The 23,575-nt window shown below is 40.6% G+C and overlaps 1 protein-coding gene across 5 annotated transcripts in view; it reads left to right on the top strand.

The window, feature by feature from the left end:
• The window catches only part of mmel1 (membrane metallo-endopeptidase-like 1), a 96,830-nt gene extending 73,517 nt beyond the window's left edge, over nt 1–23,313 (top strand). For 3 of the 5 annotated variants that reach the window (XM_068017127.1, XM_068017128.1, XM_068017124.1), the window contains 12 exons: nt 224–317; nt 7,352–7,480; nt 8,611–8,709; nt 9,239–9,322; nt 11,252–11,355; nt 12,977–13,035; nt 14,520–14,639; nt 15,520–15,653; nt 18,435–18,500; nt 19,492–19,587; nt 20,344–20,420; nt 22,287–23,312. In XM_068017127.1, the coding sequence (XP_067873228.1) occupies nt 224–317; nt 7,352–7,480; nt 8,611–8,709; nt 9,239–9,322; nt 11,252–11,355; nt 12,977–13,035; nt 14,520–14,639; nt 15,520–15,653; nt 18,435–18,500; nt 19,492–19,587; nt 20,344–20,420; nt 22,287–22,386 (1,162 nt within the window). In that variant the 3' untranslated portion in view covers nt 22,387–23,312. Of the gene's footprint in view, nt 1–223; nt 318–7,351; nt 7,481–8,610; nt 8,710–9,238; nt 9,323–11,251; nt 11,356–12,976; nt 13,036–14,519; nt 14,640–15,519; nt 15,654–18,434; nt 18,501–19,491; nt 19,588–20,343; nt 20,421–22,286 lie in introns of all 5 variants that reach the window. The other 2 variants (XM_068017125.1, XM_068017126.1) reach the window with 1 other exon arrangement.
• Nucleotides 23,314–23,575: the final 262 nt, after the last annotated feature.

Below are 23,575 nucleotides of genomic sequence, written 5' to 3'. Positions count from 1 at the left end.
TGACTGTGAACCCTTTTTCAGGACCAAGATTACCAAACTCTTTCACATGTTTCGATAAGCTTCTCTTTTTATAAGGCCCAATTCCTGTAACATTTCCTTATAAAGCTATACAATGCCTGGGGAAAGGTATATGGAGTGGCATTTTAACAGCCAGTTTCTATGCCTTGTCTGTATTGGATTTCTACAACTGAACCTTACGACTTTATCTCTCTCCCATTTTTAGCACTCTTCAGAACTACCTGGCTTGGCGGCTGGTTGTAGATCGTGTTAGAAACTTAAGCAGACATTTTAAAGACGCCCGAGCCAACTACCGAAAGGTACGGGAGCATTTCAAGAACTTGATTTGGTTTTGCTTTGCTGAGTTATTTATCAGTACAATATTCACTGCTTCATTTCTTAATTTATTTTCATTCCTACATGTCCTAATCATAATTGCAAAAGACGTAGATGATATTTGTGTGCATCTTGTATATGAATTTCAAATGTTGTGGGTTGATATTCCATTTCGAACTTGTAAGAAAGTAATGGGTTCAAATTTTGCTAAGATTTCTACTCTGTCGCAACCTCAGGTCCTAGCCCTCCAATCTCCCTCTAATTGCTCCATTAATCCTTCCTGGACCACAGAACCTGTTCCCCTCTCGCTCCTAGGCCACAGGTGCTCTTGTGTTGGTTAGGCTTTTCGCAAGTGATAAAGTGACTGACACCTGGAAGAAGAGTCAGTGTTTTGCAACCAGGGAGGCATTTTTATCTGTACCAAGGAGAGATGAGAAGAAAAGGAGAAAAAGAGACAGAGAGGATATAAAAGAGAGATGTATACACAGGACGAGAGATATACAGAGATGAAATGTGTGAGACATACAGAGTGGGATAAATGTAGAATGAGAGACACTTAGAGGTTTCATTTCTCTGGTAATGGGTTATTGGATTCATTTAAAATTCCATAGAAACATTAATGTACATGATACACAATGCCATTTGTTCCAACATGTCTGTACTGATTCTTTAATAGAACAATTCAGAATTTATCCCACCGCCCTAATGTCTGCCTGTAGTCTTGTATTTTCCTCTTCAGATATTTAGTCAATTTTCTCTTGAAAGATGCAATCATCTTTGCCTCAACCAATCCCTGTGGCAAAGCATTCCACACTCCAAACAACCTGCTGCGTAAAAAAAACTTAACAGATGTGTTAACCTGTTGGAAATGTTGTCAAACCCATTGAAAATATGTGAGTAATATAAAGAGTGTCAGACCTACACAGTAATTTCTAGAGCATTCTGTCATAGTAAAAGCAGTTTACCACTATCCTTACAAATGTGGCCATCTGGTAGACTTCAACTGTTAATAATAATTAGGGTATTTCCTCTGAGTCAAAATATTGTATTAGTTTTAATCTTGTAGAATGTTCAACTTTTAAATGTAATGTATTAACATGTGTTTTCACTCAGCACCAACATCCCCTCCCCATACTCAATAAATTCCGCAAACTAAGACCTCATGTAATATGTGTAGGAATGCTTTATCATTCTGGCTTTCCTCCTCTTTCATGCCACTTGGTTTAATTGCTTGCTGAGCTGCTTCCCTCTGTCTGGCTAGTAGTTTATTTATTTAGTTCATCTCTGTTCCTTCTCTTCCGACCTGCTATGTTTCAATTGACTGTTCTTTTGCACACAGCTTTGTAGTCTTTAGAATCATTGGATACTGTAATGGGTGGTGGGATGGGGAACATTGATTTTTAAATCAATCAGTGCGCCCCCAAGTACTACCCCCACCTCCACTTTCTCAATATAGAGGGGTGCCAACTCAAGTGTACATAGCACACCCCTGACCTAGTCACCAATCACGAGATCTGGCTTGACTATGCCATAACCACTACATTACTGTACTTCTATAAAATCACCTACTCTGAGCCTTCCCGCTAGGATGAAAAGACCAATCTTTTCTCATAACTTTGACAGGAGGAATCAGCCTTGTAGCCCTGCCCTGCTTTTAGAGTATTAATGTGTCCCAATGACTGAAACTGGGTCCAGTTACTGAAGGTATGATCTGACTGGATGACTGTATGGTTTGATCGTTACCATCTCTGACTTGTATTCTAATGTCTCGGCTATGTAGTTTGGCGTTCTATTGGCTTTGTTAATTGTTGCTCTGCACTGCTAAGTGTTGAGTCCATTAGCACTCCTTAGTCTAGTTCAACTCCACCCTAATCTATTGCAACATCATTTGTAAAGCACTTTTTTTCCTACCGAAGTGCTTGTTTGCATTAAATTTCATCTGCCATTGCTCTGCTCGCTTACATATTTTATCCAGTTCATTCTGTAGTTTCTATGTTTCCTCCTTCAATTTCATTGTCCCTTCCTAGCCACCTACAAATTTATCATTTTGTATTGAATTTCTGAATCCATGTTATTTATGTAAATTGGAAAGAGTAGTGGTCCCAACTGAATGCTGGAGCACCCCATTCAGTAATTTCTTCCAAAACTCCTTTAACAAGTATTCATTCTTTTCTACTCTTCAGCAATCTTTTTTTTCCATTCCCAGGGTATAACTTGAATTCCCATAGCGTTTTGTTTAACTGAAAGCCTTTCAGGTGGAACTTTGTCGAATGGCTTTTGAAAATTGAGGTGCACTACAAAGACTTCAGGATTTCTACAGTCAGTTTACGTCATCACTTCCTTACAGATGCACTAAGCATATGTCATTGATCAAGTTGTTCAATTTCCACAAACTCCACTTTTTTTTAATCTACTTTATCGCTGAAATTAGCAAAGACAAGAGTCAACAAAGACAAGCCCTGGAGATTGGTGCTTCGTATCTGTAATATGTCAGCAAAGCTGATTAAAAGCTCCTTTTAAAAGGTTTCTCGACTTCTCTTGGACTGTCTTCATCCTTGGGATATCCTGAACCATGGGCCTTGCCCCTTCCTGTAGCTTCCTCAACGAAAGAAGGCATAGGCATAAATTAGGCACTTAGCGAGGTTGGCCCCTCATCATCTCTGGATTAGTGCCATTAAAAAGCCTCCATTGTCCACTTAAATTGTTAATTGGATCATAAAATGCTCGGTCACATTCCTAAAGCAAAATATAAATGCATTCCAAAAGCATAAATTGTTCTGTCAGAGCAGCAGCTGCGGCAATATTAGTTGTTGCTGTTTCTACCATCAGTTAACATCCTTACTGCTGGCTAACTCCTGGAGCCAGCACCCCACGCCCACCTGGGCATCAATATGTTTCTGCCTGAGTGATGCTGCGAAATTTGTTTGTAGGAGATTTCAGCTTTAAGAATTCTTTGGTAGATAACTTCCTTTTGTCATTAGATTTTTTTAAAACTCATTCTTGGGATATAGGGAGTTAGGTCACAGATCAGCAATAAAAGAAAACTTACATTTTTTATGTAGCACTTTATAACCACCCATCTCAAAGTGTTTACAACCAATGAAGTATTTTTGAAGTGTAGTCACTGTTGTAATGTAGGAAACGTGGCAGCCAATTTGCACACAGCAAGCTCCCACAAACAACAATATGAGAATGACCAGGTATTCTGGTTTTGTGATGTTGATTTGAGGGATAAATATTGGCAGGACACTCCTCTGTTTTTATTCAAAATGGTGCCAATGATATTTTACATCCACCTGAGAGGGCAGACCAGGCTCTTCCAAAAGACAGTACCTCCAACGGTACTGCACTAGAGTGTCATCCTAGATTTGTGTGCTCAAGTCCTGGAATGGGACTTGAACCCAGAACCTTGTGACTCAGGAAAGAGTGCTACTAGCTTAAGCCACAGCTGACATAATCCCATTGATAATCTCACTGGCTGAACAGGCTTGAAGGACTAACTAGCCTACTCCTGTTCCCATATGGGCATTGCTAGCAAGGCCAACATTTGTTGACTATACTTGTTTTCCCTTGAGAAGGTGATGACAATTTGCCTCTTGTGGTGAAGCAACTCCAACAATTAGGCAGAGAGTTCCAGGATTTTGGTCCAGTAATGATGAACAGTGATATATGTCCAAGTTGAGATGGTGTGTACTTGGCAGTGAAGTTCTTCCCATGCACTTGCTGTCCTTGTCCTTTTAGGTAGTAGAGGTCACGGGTTTGTGAAGTGTTGTCAAAGAAGCTTTGGTGAGTTGCTGCAGTACATCCTATTGATAGGACACACTGCAGCCATGGTGCACCAGTGGTGAAGGGAGTGAATGTTTAAGATGGTGGATGGGCAACTGATTCAGTGGACTGCTTTGTCCTGCATGGTGTCGAACTTCTTGTGTGTTGTTGCAGCTGAACCCACTTAGACAAGTGGAGCCTATTCTATCACACTCCTGACTTTGAGTCTTGTAGGTGATGGAAAGGTTTTGGGGATACCCAGCGTCTGACCCACTATAGTGGCCATGGCATTTATGTAACTGTTCTAGTTGAATTTCTGGTCATAGCTATGTTTACTATGTTGCTAACACAGGAAGCAGGGTGAATTGTCTCTGATTATTTCTTTATAGAATAAATCCAAAGACTAAGGAATAACTTTCAGTGTAGCACAGTTTCACAGCTAAACCATTTTACTGAGATCAACTCTCAGTTCTTGATTAACTAGAATAACTCAGTAACACAGTAAAGGCTGTAACAAGATCAGAAATATGCAACAGATTTGCCAGTTTCTGTAAAAGACAAGTTAACATTTCAGAGATAATCCTTTGTCAGAACACAATGTTTTAAGCTGTTATCAGAATCAGACACTCAACGTTATCCAGTTTAATTGGCAGGTTTTCTGCCTTTTAATAAATTGTTATAACTCTGAAGGTTTTTACAAATGTATTTCTTGTGTATGTAAAGGACACCCTGCAGCTTCATCAGACTTTTAGACTTTATGTCTTAAATCAGAATATGAATAAGGAGACTAAAGGGCATTGTTAAACCTATAGTCGAATAACTTAAGCTCCATTATGTACTGTTTATTTACATGACCACAGACACTAGTAAACATTATTAGAAATTTTGCATAAGATGTGTATTTCCTGTCAAAAAACATTGGCCCAGAATTAGGTGCTAGTTTAATGCACACACTGTTATTAGTGAGTTAAAACAAAACAACTTGCGGCAAGGAAGAGACACCCCATGTGTTGCGAGTCACTACAAATTGCTGGACGATTTGCACTGATTTGCCCCAATAGCCTTGTATATTTCTGATCTGGCTGCCTGTAAGTTTCACGAAATTGCTGCACTTCCACTGTTAAAATGAATTAGACTTGCCACAGAAAATTAGAGCTGGTATTTAATGACCTGAGGACCCTTTTAATGATGATATATATATTCCGGCAATGCCACTCAACCTCCGAGGTCCAGAAGGAGAACAATTCAGACTGTAGAATCCCATTCCTGCAGGTAATAAAATGTTCCTCATGGTTTTTTAAAATATAAATTATGTTTACTATTTCTCACTTTTCCTTTCTGTCACTTTTCTCTCTCTCTCAATCTTTCTTTCCCTCTTTATTTCTCTTTCTACATCTAATTTGATTCTAATTATGCCCCATTTCCTTCTCTTTCCTTCCACTCTGTTTCTATCAAATTTCATTGGTTAAAGAGGTAGGTTGTTGATCCCATCATTCACCAAGGTCCCAGAGGCTGCATTGCCCTCTTTACCAGCTCGCACTTCCAGCAATTTATGGTGCCAAAGATTTTTTGAGCTAAAGGGTGAAGGAAAAGAAATTCAACTTGTGATGCACACCATGAGATGACCCACTCAAGCAAATTCTGGCTTACTACTCCTTGTTGTAAGACTTTTGGTTTGGCTTTTGTGTCCACATTTGCCATTGTAAATTGTTATGTCAACATTTCCTATTCAATTTTGGTATGTCAACCATCACAATGTAGCTGCAAACCTTGGCACTAGGTGGAGCAAGATTCAGAAGTCTTTTTTCCAACTGTCTTTACCTTGTATGTTTAAAAAATATGATATTCATCATCAGCCTATGGGTAACACCACAGGCAATTTACTAATAATAAAAAAAATCCTGAAATTTTATGAACTGTGATCCTAATTCTTATCCCTGCCAGAATTTGCAGGAGGGCTCTTCATCTGCATGGAGGAGGTTTCCAGGCCTATCTGCACCATGTGGTATATGTAACAGTCGCTCACCTGTAAGTGGGAGGGGGTTAGCCTCCAGCTCTGTCTCTGTCTGCACTCCAGTTGACCCCAAGCAAGAAAGACAATCAAAGAATTCTTTAATAATACATCCCTTTCTGGTGTCTGAGTTGTTTGCCAGTTCGAATCCCACTGATAGTGCCCAAATGTGCTCTTGTGGAGACCGGTACACCTCATCTTCCTTGTTGTACGTACTGCTACTAATACACTGGATCCCCACCCAACGCCAGGAATTTAAACCCCCAACTCGAGAAGTCCCAGGGCACAATTCATCATTTGCTCTGGAAGAGAGAACTGAAGTTCGAGCCTCTCCAGGTCAAACAAGTTTGCAGTAATAGTGGAGACTCATTGTAACCAAGTCACCCCTGTTTCTTTGGGGATTACTATAGTTTCCCATCAAAGTTATGGCAGAGGACTGGTAGAAATCCTGTGGAATTTTGGGGTCAATAATTATTTGGCCTAGAAAAATAACTCTTGGTGATATCAATAGGTGAATGTTTAACACGGTTATGTGATGTTTCTCTGTCCACTATTTTAGTGGAGGTTTCAATCACTTTTAAATAATGAGGCCAGTGATTACATTTTAAAATAATGGAAAGAGGAACATCATCTGAAGCCCTCGTCGACTAATATCAATAACAACCATTCCTGGACTATAATAATTGCATATTATCATGTTGAAATATGTCAAAATACTTAAATAATTAAACATTTCACCCAGTCTGCACCTGAAATGTTTCACAGGGATAATGAACAACGTATAAGTTTTCTGGGGCATTCGTTAAGGCCAGGATACTGAGAGAATTCTACTTCAAATAGCAACATGGGATCTTTAACACCCACCCAAATAAGGCTCTTGTTTAATACCTCATCTAAAAAATGGCACCTCTGACAATGCAGCACACTCTCAGTACTTTGCTGTAGTGACACCTTATATAACCCTCTCAAATGCTTGTGCAGTTCTGAACCCATGTTCTTCTGACTCAGAAGCAAGCATGCTAACAAATGAGCCCTTTGTGTACACAAGAATAGCACTTGCATTTCAGAGTTACAATTGTTAGTAGTCATAAATTTTAATAACTAAATTGGGTAAGATCGATTGTTTAATCCTGATGATGGATTCTTTTCCAACCACTTCACACTTCATAATGCAGTGATCAATCTTTGTGAACATAACTGTTACACTTATAACTAACCTATAATTAACCTTCATTACTGCAGGCACTTTATGGTACCACTGTGGAAGAAGCTCGTTGGCGAGAATGTGCCAGCTACATCAACGGCAACATGGAAAATGCAGTAGGAGCACTTTATGTAAGGGAGGCATTTGCTGGCGAGAGCAAGAGAATGGTATGTAGTTCAGAAATCAGTGTCAGTCACTAGCTTTGTTTGGTGAAGACCACCATCTCAACCAAGGTTCTGCTCGAGAGCCTCTCAAGAATGCTGCAAACTGTGTCAAATTTCTCAACTGTCCTATTTAAATTGGTATATATTCCAACAGCACAAAACACCACTGAATATAACAGCAGTGGCATGTATGACTCCCAAGTCATTAATTTCAAATTGCTGCACACAATGACATGCAATGACCATTATGGAGACCAATGTGGCAGCTGAGCCAAATCCATCAGACAAATCTTCAAGTAGTGCCTTGAGGTCCTTCAGTATGGGCAGAACTGGCAGACAGGGCATCAATTTAAGGACTCATCCAAAAGCCGACACCTCTGGCAATGCAGCATTCCCTTAGTACTGCATTGGAACGTCAACCTAAGTTCAAACATTGCTGTGTGGCTTCGACTCGCAGCTTTCTGGCCCAAAGATGTGACTGTTATCAACTATGCTGACACATAAACGTGCTCCAAAGGTCAGATTTTCAGCCACTCAAAACTTTAAAGTTTGATCTGGTCATGTGGTGGTAACAAGGTTAATCTCCTGAAGCTTTCTTTTTAGATTTTATAAAAGGAAAGAGAGATTTACATTGATATAGTGCCTTGCAGCCAATGAAGTACTTTTTGAAGTATGGTCACTGTTGAAATACAGGAAAAGTTTCCGCCAATTTTTATACAACAAGGCAGTGAGATAATGCCCAGATAATCTGTTTCAGTGATGTTGTTTAAAGGATAAATATTGACCAGGACACGAGGAGAACTCCCCTGCTCTTCTTGCAAAAGTACCTTTGGCTATTTTACGTCCACCTGAGAGGGCAGATGGGACCTTAGTTTAACATCTCATCCAAAAGATGGCACCTCCAACACTGCAGCATTCCCCCACTACTGGCACTGGAGGTCAGCCTGAATTTTGCACTTAAAAATCTCTGGAGTGGGAGTTGAACCCACAACCTGCTGAATTAGAGGTGCAAATGCTATCACCTGAGCCACAGCTGACATTTATACAGCTACTGGATGAGATAATTATTGTCCAAGGGATTGAGTTGTTAACTTATTGTTAGTATCTTTCATTGAATATTTTTCCCTTTTCAGGTAAAGGACTTAATTGATAAAATCCGAGAAGTGTTTATTGAAACATTGGATGAACTGGAGTGGATGGATGCAGCTTCTAAGCAGAAAGCACAGGAAAAGGTCAGTTTCTATTAATGATACTTGTACATGGCTAAAAGTTATTAAGGGGGGGCGCGGTGGGGATGGGGTGGGCATGATATAAACCTTTAGGTATTTTCCATTCAGTGAAACACTGAAAGTAGGGTGGCAGTTGGGTTGTAACAAGTTGCCTAAGCACCCCTATCAGAGTGGGGAAAAAATCAACCAGGGTGATCCTTCTTTCCTTTTCCACTTCCCTCTGTTCTTGAAGGCAGTAACTCTTGATGAGCTTCAATTCTATGGCCTTGTGGGACCTCAGATAGTGAGAGGTGTTGGGCTACTCTTGAATGGAGAGTATTGCAGCTGGAACCTGTCCTCACCCACTATTCATACCAGAAATCACTCGATAGTGATCAGCATTGGGAAGCCTGTTCCAGGGTACTGAGGCCAATTGTACAATCCTAATCCTAATTATAAAAATATCAGTATGCTGGGGGTGTAATGAGCAAAGTTTCTAGCCCCAGAATTTTGCTAATTATTTTGACCATCTGTTTGTACTTGTTTATCTCAGACTCTGGCAATAAAAGAGCAAATTGGATACCCAGACTACATACTGGACAATGACAATCCCAGGCTGGATCAGGAATACGAACATGTGAGTACGATAGATTATGGGCTGGAACTACAATGGACGTAATCTTGTGTTCACCTGCTAAAATCTACTCTTTATGAAATCCAGTGACATTTGATAAAAGTTAAGGGGTCAAAATTACAGCATCCCTGTTTCACTGTCAGAGGTGCACTGAGGCAGGACTCCCAAGAGTCTGCAGGTACAGATGTTGTCCCATCCCAAATTGTGCAGGGCGGGTCCTTTGCTAGGACCTCCATGAGGATCTCGGAAGGAGCCCACAGTAAATTTTCTGCTCGAGTCTTCAGCTCCAACTCTTAAATACAGTCAATGGTCATCTAGCTGTGATCAATCGTCACTTTTTCTCCAAACCAGGTTTAGTAGGCTTCTTTTAGTTAAACTGATTTCACCTCCCTTATCTTCAAATCGGTTTTATGCCACTGGCTTGTATACCTTCAAATTTTGGGCATTTGATTTCTTGGCCTTTGGCAGTGATCTGTCCATTGTTACAGCCAGGTGAGAAAGGGGTCTAGGGTTCCCTTTCAGCCTTCACCTGGTCTTACCGTAACAGGGTTTTTGGCTCCCCCTTGATGAATCCTTGTTCACCACTTTCCAATTATAAGGCAAAGAAACCAGCACAAACAGGCTTTCTTAGGTTTAAAGAAGATAAGTTGAAATTTATTAAACTTGGACTCTAATTCGGTTAACGCCTATGGATACACAATGCACTCACGCTAGCATGCATACACGATACATACATGCAAATAGAGACAGAAAAGAGCAGAAGAAAAATAAAGTGGAAAAGTTTGAGGCAATATCTGAAGAGTTGTTGTTACGGTTCTTTGAGCTCACTGTAGAGTTCTTGATTGTAGGTAGATCTTGCTTTTTGTTGGACCCAATATTCTTCTTAAACCTTGTTCACTGTAGGAGACCTTTCTCTCTTGGGGTACATATGTCTTCAGTGGATTCAGAGGCTTGTGAGAAAGAGATGGGAGCAGGCAGGAGAGATCTTCTCAGTTCAGGAGCAAACAGATTTTTGCTCAAACTGTTTGTACAAATTCAAAAAATTCAGGTTAATCATGTGACTAGCTGGTTTGACCATTTCCATTTGTGTATTCAGCCTTTTAGCAGTCAACCTGGAATGCGAGCTCCCCCACCTTCAACGTCTGGTGATCAAAAGTCCATTGTGGGTTGAATGTGTCAGGGAATGGCTGCTTTGTCCTTCCAAACACTATCTGTTAATATGCAAATGTCTTTTCCAGCCACGGCTAATCTATTTAACAAGTCTTTTCTTCACTCCAGTAACAGTTTAAAATCAATGTTCATGACAAAATTAATGTGCCTCATTCTCGGCAGTTGGAGGCCTAGCATGACACCATGTTGACTGTGTATTCTGGGAAACCAAGAAATGCTTTGCACTGTTGGAAAAATCTCTTGGAGTGAGAGAATTAAACTGATGTAAATAGGGAATAATAGATTAAATAGCTATTACAAGATAGTAATCTCAATAAGTGATAAAGGTAATGGCATAACTCAGGCAGTTGAAAAGATTACCCAAACAAAGAGGTGAGATCATTGACTTGTAACTATTCCAATATATTCATTATCTTTCATAATATATATACTACTAGAGCTACAAAAATTGTTATCCTATTTATAATCTTTTCCTTCTCTTCTTGCTGGCAATAGGTGCCATAACAACCACCAAGTGCCCGTGTATTTCATGCAGTTTTTGTATGAATACACCAATACTGAAGGATTAATAATTGGGACCAACTGTATGGAGTGAAAATCCACAATGAATTTCAAAGCACTAGCACTGTCCTTATAGGTTGTACTTCGTTAATGCCAACTGAATTGTCTCTAGCATGCACATCAGAGTTCAAACTACAGATTAATAGACACCTTAATAGAAGTCGCAAAATGTGGCATTGATAATTGTTGCACTTTATCCAGTTAAACTTCAGTGAAAACAAATACTTTGAAAACGTCCTTGAAAATCTGAAGGCAGGAGCACAGAAAAGTCTGAGGAAACTACGGGAGCAAGTGGATCAAGATGTGTAAGTATCTAATGAATAGTAATCCTTATGTTCAAATCCCTCCATGGAATCATCCCTCACTGTCTCTAACCTCCTCCAGCGCTACAACTCTGAGATCTCTGTGCTTCTCCAATTCCAGCCTCTGCGCATCTCAGTTTCCTTTACTCTACCATTAGCAGCTGACCTTCAGCTGCCTAGGCCCTAAGCTTTGGAATTCCATCCCTAAACCTATACAATTCTCCCCCTCTCTTTCCTCATTTAAGATGCTCTTTAAAACCTACTTCTTTGACCAAGCTTTTGGTCAACTGCCCTAATATCTCTTTATGTGGATTGGTTTCAAAGTTTGTCTGACTATGCTCCAGTGAAGGGCCTTGGGGTCTTTTACTATATTAAATATGCTATATACATCTTTGTAGCAGCAGGCTGGTTCAGAGTCTGCATAATTGGAAATTTTAGCATGAGTTTACCCATTGGTCTTTTGGGTAAAGGTACTGCCCAGGGTAGCACCAAGCCTACAGCCAAGAAAGTTTCCTGGTCTGCGCTGAGTTACTTGTTCTCAGCTTGGATAATAGTTGAAGTTCAAGAATTAGCTTTAATAGCGGTGAGCTAGCAAGAGGGAAAGAAACGACCTGTGCTGGTGCTCCTGATCACTATCCATTGACACTTGCTGGAAAGTGCAGATATGTAAATGTCAGTTGATGATGACATTGGGCTGAATTATGATGTCTTTTATAATTGCTTATTGCTTTGCCTGACAAGACTACAGTCTTGGCTCAAACATGAATGATGGGTAGGGTACTGAAGGGCAGGCCCTACCACAGGAGGACTGAGCACCTTCAGGAGAAAATTGAAGTGGGATAAAGGAATCTTACCAAGCATTGCAGCTAATAACACTGCTTTTTGAGCCATGGTGAAGATACCAAGAATTATTGTACACCTATACATAAGAATGCAAAAGGCCATTTGACTCAATAAGCCCATTCTCTCCAATGTACTCCAACCAACTCAATCCAATTCTTGAGAAAGACAATGTTTATCTAGCAAATTTCCTCTGAACATTCCTGTCATGTATAAAATAGCATATCACTGTGTTCCCAAACTATATAATCACCTGAGCCTAAATGGATTCCTATAACCTTCATTCCATTTCCTGCTAATCTTCCAACTTTGTGTTGAAGCAACTCATTGACAGACTCTGATGTATGGCTATTCCACCCATTGCAATCATTATGAGAAAAGAAATTCCGAGTGGAGCCTCATGTGGGCTGAATTTTCCTAGCTAGAATCTTTGATCCTCTCGCCTCGTGAACTTAAGTGAAGTCAAAAAAGCGACTTGCCACTAGATCTTTAGTTCCTTATATTATTTTAAAGACTTGCAAGGTAAAGCTGCCTTGCTGACAGGGAGCCACAATTACAGGCAACGTGAGTCAGAGGAGTTACACAGTTGTAACTCCGGTTTTCTGCTCCCTCCCAGCACAGCTTCCCACTGGTAGCATAAGGTCATGATCTTAACCACTTTGAACCATGTCCACTTTCAATCTTTATGCGGCAAATTTTTACACTATGAAGGCAAGTAAAATATGGAGGAATTGTAAAACCTGGCATATATTTCTGACCTCACATTACTTCTGCTTTATTTTAGATGGATTATTGGAGCTGCAGTTGTAAATGCTTTTTATTCACCTAATCGAAACCAGATAGGTATGTCATAATTATGTACATTGCTGTTAAATTAATATTGGTTGCACTGTGGAAATAAATGTTAAGGTTCCCCTCATGGTTATGTCATTTAAGGTAGTGAATAGCAAGAGCCATGTAGACAAAGAAGGTCTCAAGTTCATGACTCATTGAATGCTTTACTTAGCTGATCTCAACTAGCTCAGTAGTGGAGGCACTACAATTGGCTTCTACCTCCAAATGCTATGAAGGGGTAAATCAGCTAGGGGCTCTGTTGCTGATCAATATCCAGAAACCGCTGTTGGAAGACTGACCTGGAAATGCGGCCGCACAGTGCCCATTTTTCAGGTGGTAGACAGGCTCCTAAGTCTTAAATATGGCAGACAGGAAGCATATGCTCATCACAAACGGCCTGAAACAGGCATTAGGCCTTTTGTACATGCAAATAAGGGGCCTAACACCTCTTTGAAGCCTTCTCTGTAATACCAGAACCAACAAGGCAAGATTTTAAAATATGCTTATAATTCGTAGAGCCAACCCCACATTCAATGCTACTGGCCACTGCTCCCCCACCCCCTCCCCAGCCTGATCATTGTCAACTCCTACTCTCCTGACCCCATCACCCTTCCCAACCTGGTCACCTCCCCTCCTTTCAATTCACCCACCCCCATCTCCCACTTCCCACCCCCACCTCCCACTCCCCACTCCTTGGTCCCCTTTAAACTCTTAGCTGATGGCAGTGACCTCGTTTATCATTCCTCTTTATTGGTGAGCTGCCTTTGATCACCTATTAGGTGTCTGCCGTTTACTGGCTTGATGGTAATGAGGCCCAATATCAGGTGCTCTTTGGGCGAATCAAGTGCAGGAATTGCTTCCAAAAATGGGAATATTTGAATTTCTAGACTACTGTGACATGGGCCGAGGATAAGATTAGGTTCAACTAGATGCTCCTCATGCCTTGGAGGGACTGTAAATCCATAGTTACTTTGCTTTGAGTTGTGTTCAGATAGGGCTGGACCTGGTTTGAGTTGAGACCATATTAATTTGGATTTATATTGACTTGAGTTTGCATGGACCTTTGTTCACACTGATTTGGAGACTGAATTGAGTTGAGTTTGGGTTTAGTTAGATTTCCATTGAGTCGTGTTTCATATGGAGTTGGTTTAATTTGGGTTGGTTTCACTGAGTTAGATCAGATTTGGGTATGCATTAAAATGACCTTCATACAGCTGTGATTCATACAGAGCTGAGTTTACATTTTGTTGGGTAACCATTAGGTTGCATTCAATTAACATCTCCCTATTTACTCTATCAAAACTGGTCCAGAATTAGGCACAAACTGAGCTGGATTTTTTATTTTTATAGTATTTCACCTGTCATTTCTTATTTTTCCTTCCTTATTTCCTATCATTTCTAGTATGTGTAGTATTTTACAAAACCACTTCTCAGGAATGTATATTCCAAATTATGGATCGTTAATACTTGAACAGGTTGTTTATTTCTTGCAGTATTTCCAGCTGGGATTCTACAGCCCCCGTTCTTCAGTAAACACCAGCTTCAAGCATTAAACTTTGGAGGAATTGGCATGGTGATCGGCCATGAAATAACACATGGATTTGATGACAATGGTGGGCATAAATAGACTGGTTTTCTGACTGAGATATAGGTTCAAAGATATCACTGGTGTGCCACTCAGCTACTTTTCCATGTTGCTTCATTGTATCTCTTATCCTGACATTAAAGAGTGCAACGGAGTTTTGAAAAAAAAGTTGCTTGCCTGACTTCCAAACTTCCAAAATCAGTTGATTTAGAGACCGGCAGTCCTGTCCCTGGGGCTGACCGCACTCCCACTGACCTTTTGATAGGTTGCAGTTTGAGAGTTGCAGTCTGAGTTGTCCTGATTTAAGCAGGCAGATTTTCTGAATGTGCACACCCAGGGAGAACTTTTGCCAACTGACTGTCCTACGAACCAGGAAATGGCTAATGCCCTACAATTTCCTAATAATTGCAGCTGACGGGAAAGGCTCCCTACTGGAAAATCCCCCCCTTAATGTGGAAGTAGAGAACCAACCAGAGCAGAAGAATAACTCTTAATTTGCAACACCTCTCACTTTATTGCACTGACATTTTGTAATCATTTCAATCTAGTTGAAATATCCTTTAGGACCAAACTATTATCCACAATCTCGATCATCCAGCAAACTTTTCATTGGACTAAACATCCAGCAAGTCATCCCTTTGTTACACAGCTTCTTTTGTTAATTGCATTTTGTTTTTCTATTGGTGAATAAAACTACATAATGTTTCCTTTGTTATCAAATCTATGTTAGTTTTCATTGCTGTGCCTAGGGTATTGCTGCAGCATGCATGTAAGACCAATATTTGGAGATATGGGATTATCTGCCAATTTACAATGTCCAATATGGTTGATAACGGAGGCTTCATTTTAATTTGGCTTTGGTTTCTATAAAAAAAACAACTTTCTTCATCACATTTTGTAATCTCTAGGAAGAAATTTTGATAAAGATGGGAACTTGTATGACTGGTGGAGCAATTTCTCAGCCACACATTTCAATGACCAGTCCCGTTGCATTGCACATCAGTACGGAAACTACATGTGGGATTTAGCTGGAGGACAGAATGTGAGTATTCTCGTTCTCCTTTTTATTCTTTCTCAAGTGAGAGCAAATAGCAACAAATGTGGTGGAATTCCTGCCCAGCTGAGAGAGAGGGACAGTGTTCCTAGTCAGAAAGTAGCAGTGAGACATCAGCAAAACAGGCAAACTTGTCATTTATCTCATTGCTGATAGTGAGACCTTGCTGTGAGTAAAGGCCTGCTCAGGTCTGCAAAAAAAAAACCCGACCCGAGCCCCACCCAGCCCGAGTCCTTCCATTTTTTCACGCGCCCGTCCCGACCCAACCATCAGTTAACTTGCCTTCCATTTTTCACTTTCTTGCTGATCTGCACAAGCATAAAATAACTGTAACAAAACCACCTTTCTAGCCCAAAAATTAAATTAACAGTGGAGCCACTTACCAGTGATAGAGCGTGTCCGACCCGGCCTGACCCGAGCCTGAATGCCGGACCCAGAAGCGCAACCCGACTCAACCCGAACGCGACTCATGTCGTCGGGTCCCGTCGGGTTTGGGTCGGGTAGCAGGCCTTTAGCTGTGAGTACATTGGCTGCTATGAGCCCCTACATTGCAGTGGCAACTGCATTACTGAAGGAATTGACTGGCTACGAAGTGCTTTAGACCATCTTGAGGATGGGAAAGGCACTATATGAATGCAAGTTTTGCTTTTTTTTCACCTCCAGTCTAAAGTGGCTTTCTCATTTTGTGAATAATTTTCGTTTGACCTTTTTGAGAAAAAAACATTTCTCTTTTTTTTAAACCTTGAGTTTCATCCATGCATGTTTTGTCTCAGATTCTGAGATCATTATTATCCCTGTTACAGCCAAGTTGGGAGGAGTGCACTGTCTTTTCTAGTTCCCCTTTTCCACAGGTCACAACATATATTTAAATGTTTACCCAATTACCAATACGGTCAATCATAGACTATTTATTCCCCAGAATAAAATACACCAACCAGGTTTCTTTAATAAACAACAACATTATCAGTTTATTATTTAAAAAAACATAACCAGTAATGAAGCAAAGCATTAACACACAGAGTGAAATATGAAAGTTCCTTTTTACCTCAGCCCCTCACACATACACAGGTTAACTGAAAAAAAGAGATTTTCTTTAGAGAACTGTTACAAAAAAAGACAATAAAGAATACTTTGGCCAAATACTTGCTAATTCTTGAAGAAAAAAAGAGAAGATATGGAAAGATGCCAGTTGTCCCTTTTTTGGTTTGGCGTCCCAAATATCCGTAGACGGCTGTCACGGGGATCTTTCTCTGGAGCAATTTATTCAGGCTGCGTCAAGGATTTATCTGGCAGGTTTTTCCAGCGTCTCAGGAGAAATGTGGCAACAGGGGTTTCAAGCAGGCCTTTCAGGATGAATGTAGCATCAATTTCTCTATTTCTTACACTCACTTCCAAGAGCTTCTCACAGAGATGGAAAAGCTGGCAGGCTTTTCAAAGAGATGGAAAAGGCTGAGCTGGGGTGACCGCTCTCTTTGCTGGTTTTTTAAAACTCCAACACACTGTTCAAAGCGAAACCAAAAACAATATCTCAAGAGTCAAGCCTCCAGACCCCTATAAATCTTGACCTTTCATTTCTCTGTAAACATCCTCCCCAGGTCAAAAAGCCCCTGCTGGGTAATTAGTTGAAGACAGGTGATTTCCAGTAAGGGTTGTTTACAAACCAAGTCCAAAAGACCTTACGATGGCCTCTTTTTAAAAAAACACAAAGTCCAGCATCTACAAAATCCTGTTTTCAGTTTTAAAACACAAGTCCTCAAAATTTAACAAAAAATGGAAGTACTTTTGTAACACTCCACTCAAAGCCAAATGTGTCAGTGATACTGCTTTACTAACATGAGCTTCTGGGATTTTCCTCCTTGTGTTGGTGCTCTGATGGGGATTCATCCCAACTCAACCCTTTTTCCCCTTCAGGAGACCTTCACTAGGCACAGACAGCCCCTGGCGGAATTCCAATTCCGTGCAATGAGAGGAATTAAGAAGTCTACCCCCCTTACCTACAAGGCGTACAAATCCTCTCCAACTATATACTTTTCAAATATGGACTATACCTTTGTATAGCAAATAAATTGGCTGTTCCTCTGTCACCCAACCCTCCTTTCGAATGCCCTGATGTAGACCTGTCACTTCACACTTATTTTCTAAGTCTCATTTGCAATTTTGGCTTAAAGATGTACCCTTGCAAATAAACACAATTCCAGAGGCTGTGGTCCAAATCCATGAGCTAACACCATCACCGCAAGGAGTGCAGTGGTTCAAGAAGGCCTACCACTCCCTTCTCAGGGCAATGCGAGATGGGCAATAATCGGTGGCCTTGTTCGCATCGCTTACAGCCTGACAACAAGCAAAAGAAACAACCGAGCTAGAAATGACTGCCCGCCCATAGAATCAGGCAATGCTTGTTGCATTCAGATTACATTCCCATGTCTGCCATTTTAATGAAGGCAACCCATTTATTTTAAAGTTAGTATCTCCATTAAAAGTATTAGCCAGAGAAATGTCATTGTGCAGATGTGCACAATGTGCTTGTCCTCTATTATTGACATCAATCATTTTTAGCTTCACCAATTACACTCTTTTTGATCATAAATCTTGTTCCTATCAGTTCCCTGATCTGGAGAGTGATGCTGTGCATGTCTTTCAGAGACAATATAATGGAAAACAGAATTCAAGATATCTCATTCTTTTTGTCCCCAGCTGCCAGTAACAGTTTGTTTTTCCCATGTAAGTCTTGCAATGTTTCACTTCATTCTGGCATTTCTTTTGACACAGGTGAGCGGGATCACTACTTTGGGTGAAAATATTGCAGACAATGGAGGTGTCAGACAGGCATACAAGGTACGGCACTGAAATTTGCCTGAGTACTTCATATTCACAAGCCAGTGATATTCTACAGAGAAAAAACATCCCATAGGAGCAATCCCCAGCAGTAGAAATAATTGACGGAAAAATCACAGGTTACATGCCCACAATCTCCTGTGAGTGCCAATCCCGTTGGCTATACCAAATTGCAAGATCATGGCTTGTCCATTTAACACAATTGTGAAATCCCGTGCTTGATTGTGTCTGCTTTAACAAGTATTATTGTGTTTGCTACATTGAATGTTTGCAATATCATAGAATAATACAGCACAGATGGAGGCTATTTGACCCATAGTGCCCATGACGATTCTTTGAAAGAGCTATCCAATCAGTCCTGCTGGTTCCCCATAGCCCTGCAAGTTTTTCCCCTTCAAGTATTTATTCAATTCCCCTTTGAAAGTTACTATTGAATCAGTTTTCACTACCCCGATGCCATATTGACGACAAAGAACTCCAGTACTTAATGAGTTAGCTCATCTCAGCCAGGGTAGATATGGACATCCTACAATTGTTCTCACCATGTGTAGACTAAGTTTAAAAGAAAATCAGTCATGGTACCCTGAATGCCATCCAGCTGCCCGAACAATGGATGAGAACTGTATCACTGTTGGTTGTGATGCTAACTCCACCCAACTCCCTCCTGGTCAGGTAGCCTGCTACTCTTTACTAACTATTCACTCATTGTACCACAAGGATACCAGTGCTATGAAGCTGCATGCTAGTATAAATCAACAGCTTCAGGAGAGGAGAGGCAACAGAAGGAAATGCAGGAAATTCAGTGGCTTGCTGTAGTGACCATGTGATTGCAGATTAGTGTCGCTGTTTGGGGGGGGCAATTTGGCAGGACATTGTACGCAGAGGAATATTTTTGAATTTTGAGAGATCACAGCCGAGTTCTTTTCTACCCATTTACCTTCTGAGTCAGTTTGGATGATTGGTTTTCTTACCTTCATCATGTATTTTCCAGGCTTATTTAAAGTGGGTGAAGAAAGAAGGAGAAGAAGTGAAACTGCCCGGCTTGGATCTTACGCACAAACAACTTTTCTTCCTTAATTTTGCACAGGTAATATGGAGACAGCCACTCAGTGCGTTATAGTGTAGAATGGGACAAGGGGAAGGGGGTGACCACTTTATATATAGTACAGTAAAGGGGCAAAGTGAAGGGACTTTAAGAGATGGCTCCTACCTTAGCTATCACTGTATATGTAGTACAGTAAAGTGGGTAATTACGAGGTAACTTTTGGATTTCTTACCAAGTCCTTCATTTTCTATATAATAGAGTAATGTTGAACCTAATTAAGGAGCTGTCCAACTATCTCAACCAGATAAGGGCTTGTCTCATCCAAACTGACTTACCCTAGGAACCCAAATGCAAACCTGAACCAATTGCATTTCTGAGTCAGTGAAAACTTTCAAGGGTAAATTGATCTGATATTTCAGGACTCATTTCCCCTGCTGTTGGGGGAGCCTTGCTCAATACAGCGAGCTGGGAGCAGTATGCCCATAATGTCCAATTATGTGTAGCCAAGATTTGAGGCTCCTGACTCAGTCAATGAGCAAGGTTTCCCCAACAATAGCACGAATTTCAAGCATTATCCTTAATCCAAATGCAAACCCATCTGCCTCAAACACCCAAGAGTTTCTGGTGCGATAACTTGTCAGGATAGAACATTCATCTCAATCCCTGCTTGGTATAAAGCTATAATTATGTTTGCAAGATGCCTACATTCACTTGTTTAGTCCATTTGATTCCATATCTATGTATACAAACTGCTGCTTCATTTTCAGTCCCTGGTTAACAATTACTTACATTCTCCAGGTGTGGTGTGGATCATATAGGCCTGAGTATGCCAGTCAGTCAATTAAAACTGACGTTCACAGCCCGCTGAAGTTCAGGTATGTAACCACTGTCCACAAAGCCATGAGATTCATGTTGGACATTAACAGTGCAACGTGCAATTTAACCAATTTCTTATCTTGTTTACGTTTTACTTCAGTCACAGAGAAAATGCTTTCTGCTATCTGTGTACATCACCTTATTGGGCACTGTATATGATTTAATACAGTTATTATCTGACTGAGGGAAGAATAGTATCTGCTTCTTCCACCTTCGAACAGCAATCTCTTATCTCGTAGCATAACTTTTCTACTCTTCATAGTCTTAATCCTGGGCTAGTTCGAACTCAGACTGATGAATTGGGTGTTGGGTAGCTTTACTGTATGGACACTAATCAACCAGAACGTCGACAGAGACTGTGGACACACACTGACTTGAGGTTAAACAGATATTGTGGGCACACGTCCACTAGGAATTCAATAGGAATGTGGACTGCTGCCCACCAGGAATTCTTTCCCTGTTCTGAAACTGTTCACTTGTGTGACGGACAACATTGAGGCTGAAAAAAGTAAGGGAGACAATTAGATGCTTCTAGGAAAGAAAAAGCTGAGCAGTGACCTAATCGAGGTCTTTAAAATTATGAAGGGGTTTGATAGGGTAGACATAGTGAAGTTTCCACTTATGGGGGAATCCAAAACTAGGAGCCATAAATAAAAGATAGTCACTAATAAATCCAATAAGGAATTCAGGAGAAACTTCTTGACCCAGAGAGTGGTGAGAATGTGGAACTTGCTGCCACAGGGAGTAGTTGAAGTGAATAGCATAGATGCATTTAATGGGAAACTAGATAAGTATCTGAGGGAGAAAGAAATTGTGTGGTTAGATGGAGTAGGGTGGGAGGAGGCTTGTGTGGAGAATAAACACTGGTATAGACTACAGAATAGCCTGTTTCTGTGCTGTAGATTCATCAAGATATAATGGTCAGAGATGTCAAGTTTGAGTTTTTACAGCTTGCAGACTGAGGGAGTCATGTCAACAGGGCTTGTGCCCACAACTCTGGAAATGGTATAACTCTAACCACCCCACAAAAATATGCCCGTGGGATGACCCAGTATCATAGTATACTGGATATACCTATAGTGACCTTGTGAGCTGGCCCAGTATGTAGGATTTGACCAACTGACAGTCACAATAAATCTCTGGTGTAGATGTAAACTGTACTGCTGCTTAGCACAAATCTACCCACCTTGAGATGAATTTTATCACTTACTAATTCTCTACTGGTAGGTGCCATATGCGATGGCTTTGTTGTTTCTTGTCAGAAAAAGTGCATAATGCAAAGACCATCGCCTCCCACCAGAAACATCAATAGAGCACCATTCTTGTTATAAGCTTACATTGGTTGGTTTCCCAAAAACAGAGATGTGCAAAATGTCACCCTTACCTCAGTATCCATTGAATCATGAATTATCTCCTTCACATTGCTTTTCCAGCTGTGATTCAGTGGAGCTCTCTCGCTTCTCAGTCAAAAGGTTGCGGGTCCACGTTCCACTTGAGACCGACACTCAGTGCCGTGCTGAGAAAATGCTGCACAGTTAGAAGTGACGTCCTTCTGATGAAATGTTAAAACTCTGCCTGCCTTATCAGATGGATGTAAAAGATCCCATGGCTCTATTTCTTAAGAAGAGCAGGGGATTCTCCCCAGTGTCCTGGCCAATATTTACCCATCAGCCAGCATCACTAAAACAGATTATCTGGTCAAATATCACACTGCCGTTTGTGGAAGCTTCCTATGCTCAAACTGGTTTCCTACCTTACATACGTTACAAATAAAATGCAAAACTTAATTAGCTGCAAAGCATTTTGGGACATCCTGAGGCCATGAAAGGCGCTATATAAATGCAAGTTCTTTTTCTTCCCTGCAGAGTCATCGGTTCCCTCCAGAACTTTGAAGCTTTTGCTGAGGCCTACCAGTGTAAAAGAGGCAACGTGATGCACCCAGCCAAGAAGTGCCGAGTTTGGTAACCAAAGACCAACAGCACGGTTAGTTCACACCATTGAAACCTTCAATATCATTGGGTTACATGAACACTAAAGATGGTTGACAGAAGCCAATAGATGTGCCTAATAATCCTTCTCCAATCAATCACAGCCAAGGTTATTGCTCTCGTTCTCTGCTGCTCCATGTGTGTACAAACAGAGGGGATAAATAGCGGGGAGTTGGTTGTTAGGCTGGTTAAGCAAGTGCTTTAAACACTGACTGTTTTATACCTTAACCTGACTGTTAACTAATACTTGTATTCAATAATAACATCAGGGTGCTTTAGCCTGCCAAGAGTTCCTTGTTTGAGAAGGTAAAGCAATGTGTTCATGAGTTGTAGCTCCAAGAGTTTGCACAAATTACAAACTCTTATGATTTGGTTTAAGAACAGGGGCACAGTTTTGCAGAAGGTACAGTAAGATTAGCTGGGGCTGTTGTTGCACACTGACTCGAGTCTGTCTCAAGAGCAAGACTTAATGAATGTCCAATTTCTGCATGCCAAGGCTATGACTTGTTAAAATGATGTGTCCCAGCTGCATATAACTGTTTCAACTACTTTATGTCCCAAAGTACTCATAGCTCAAGACATACTGTGTGAAGTGCTGTATCATTTTGGTTAATATTTCATAAGAAGAAAATTTCTCCAGTGCTGCTCTACAATATAAATTTCAATAAGTGGTATTTGAAAATCTTTTATAATAGTATTCAGTTCAATGTGCTTTGGTCTAAGTGTGAAGTCTTTTATCAGCTGCACCTTATTTGTAATATATTTAAACATATATATCTATGATTTATACTGTATTGTTTATATCCAGAAAAAATATTTGGCAAATCGTCTTTTATCGCTCTATTTAATCTTGGTGCAATGTGTCAATTTTAATATATTCCTGTTCTGTCAGTATTTTCAAATAAATACTTTATGACCATTACACATTGTTGCTGCTTTCTGTGAGAGAAGTTGAACCAGGTTAAACTGGGTTCCTGACGTTATTTGCCACCTTTTCATCACTATCACCTCGGTAACACTGCACACGACTGATGCCAGACCAGAAACGGCATCCAGTGTTGCTAGGAGAGGAACAATGCCTGCTAAGAGACCAAAGCAGGATAGGTAATCAATGAAGCCTACAGCAGTTGAATAGTCTATTGAATTTACTATCTGGGCTCAACTTG

Source organism: Heterodontus francisci, chromosome 37, assembly GCF_036365525.1.
Source record: "Heterodontus francisci isolate sHetFra1 chromosome 37, sHetFra1.hap1, whole genome shotgun sequence".
Lineage (NCBI taxonomy): Eukaryota > Metazoa > Chordata > Chondrichthyes > Heterodontiformes > Heterodontidae > Heterodontus > Heterodontus francisci.
Note: the sequence above shows the minus strand (reverse complement) of the source record. Positions and strands in the feature narration are given on the sequence as shown.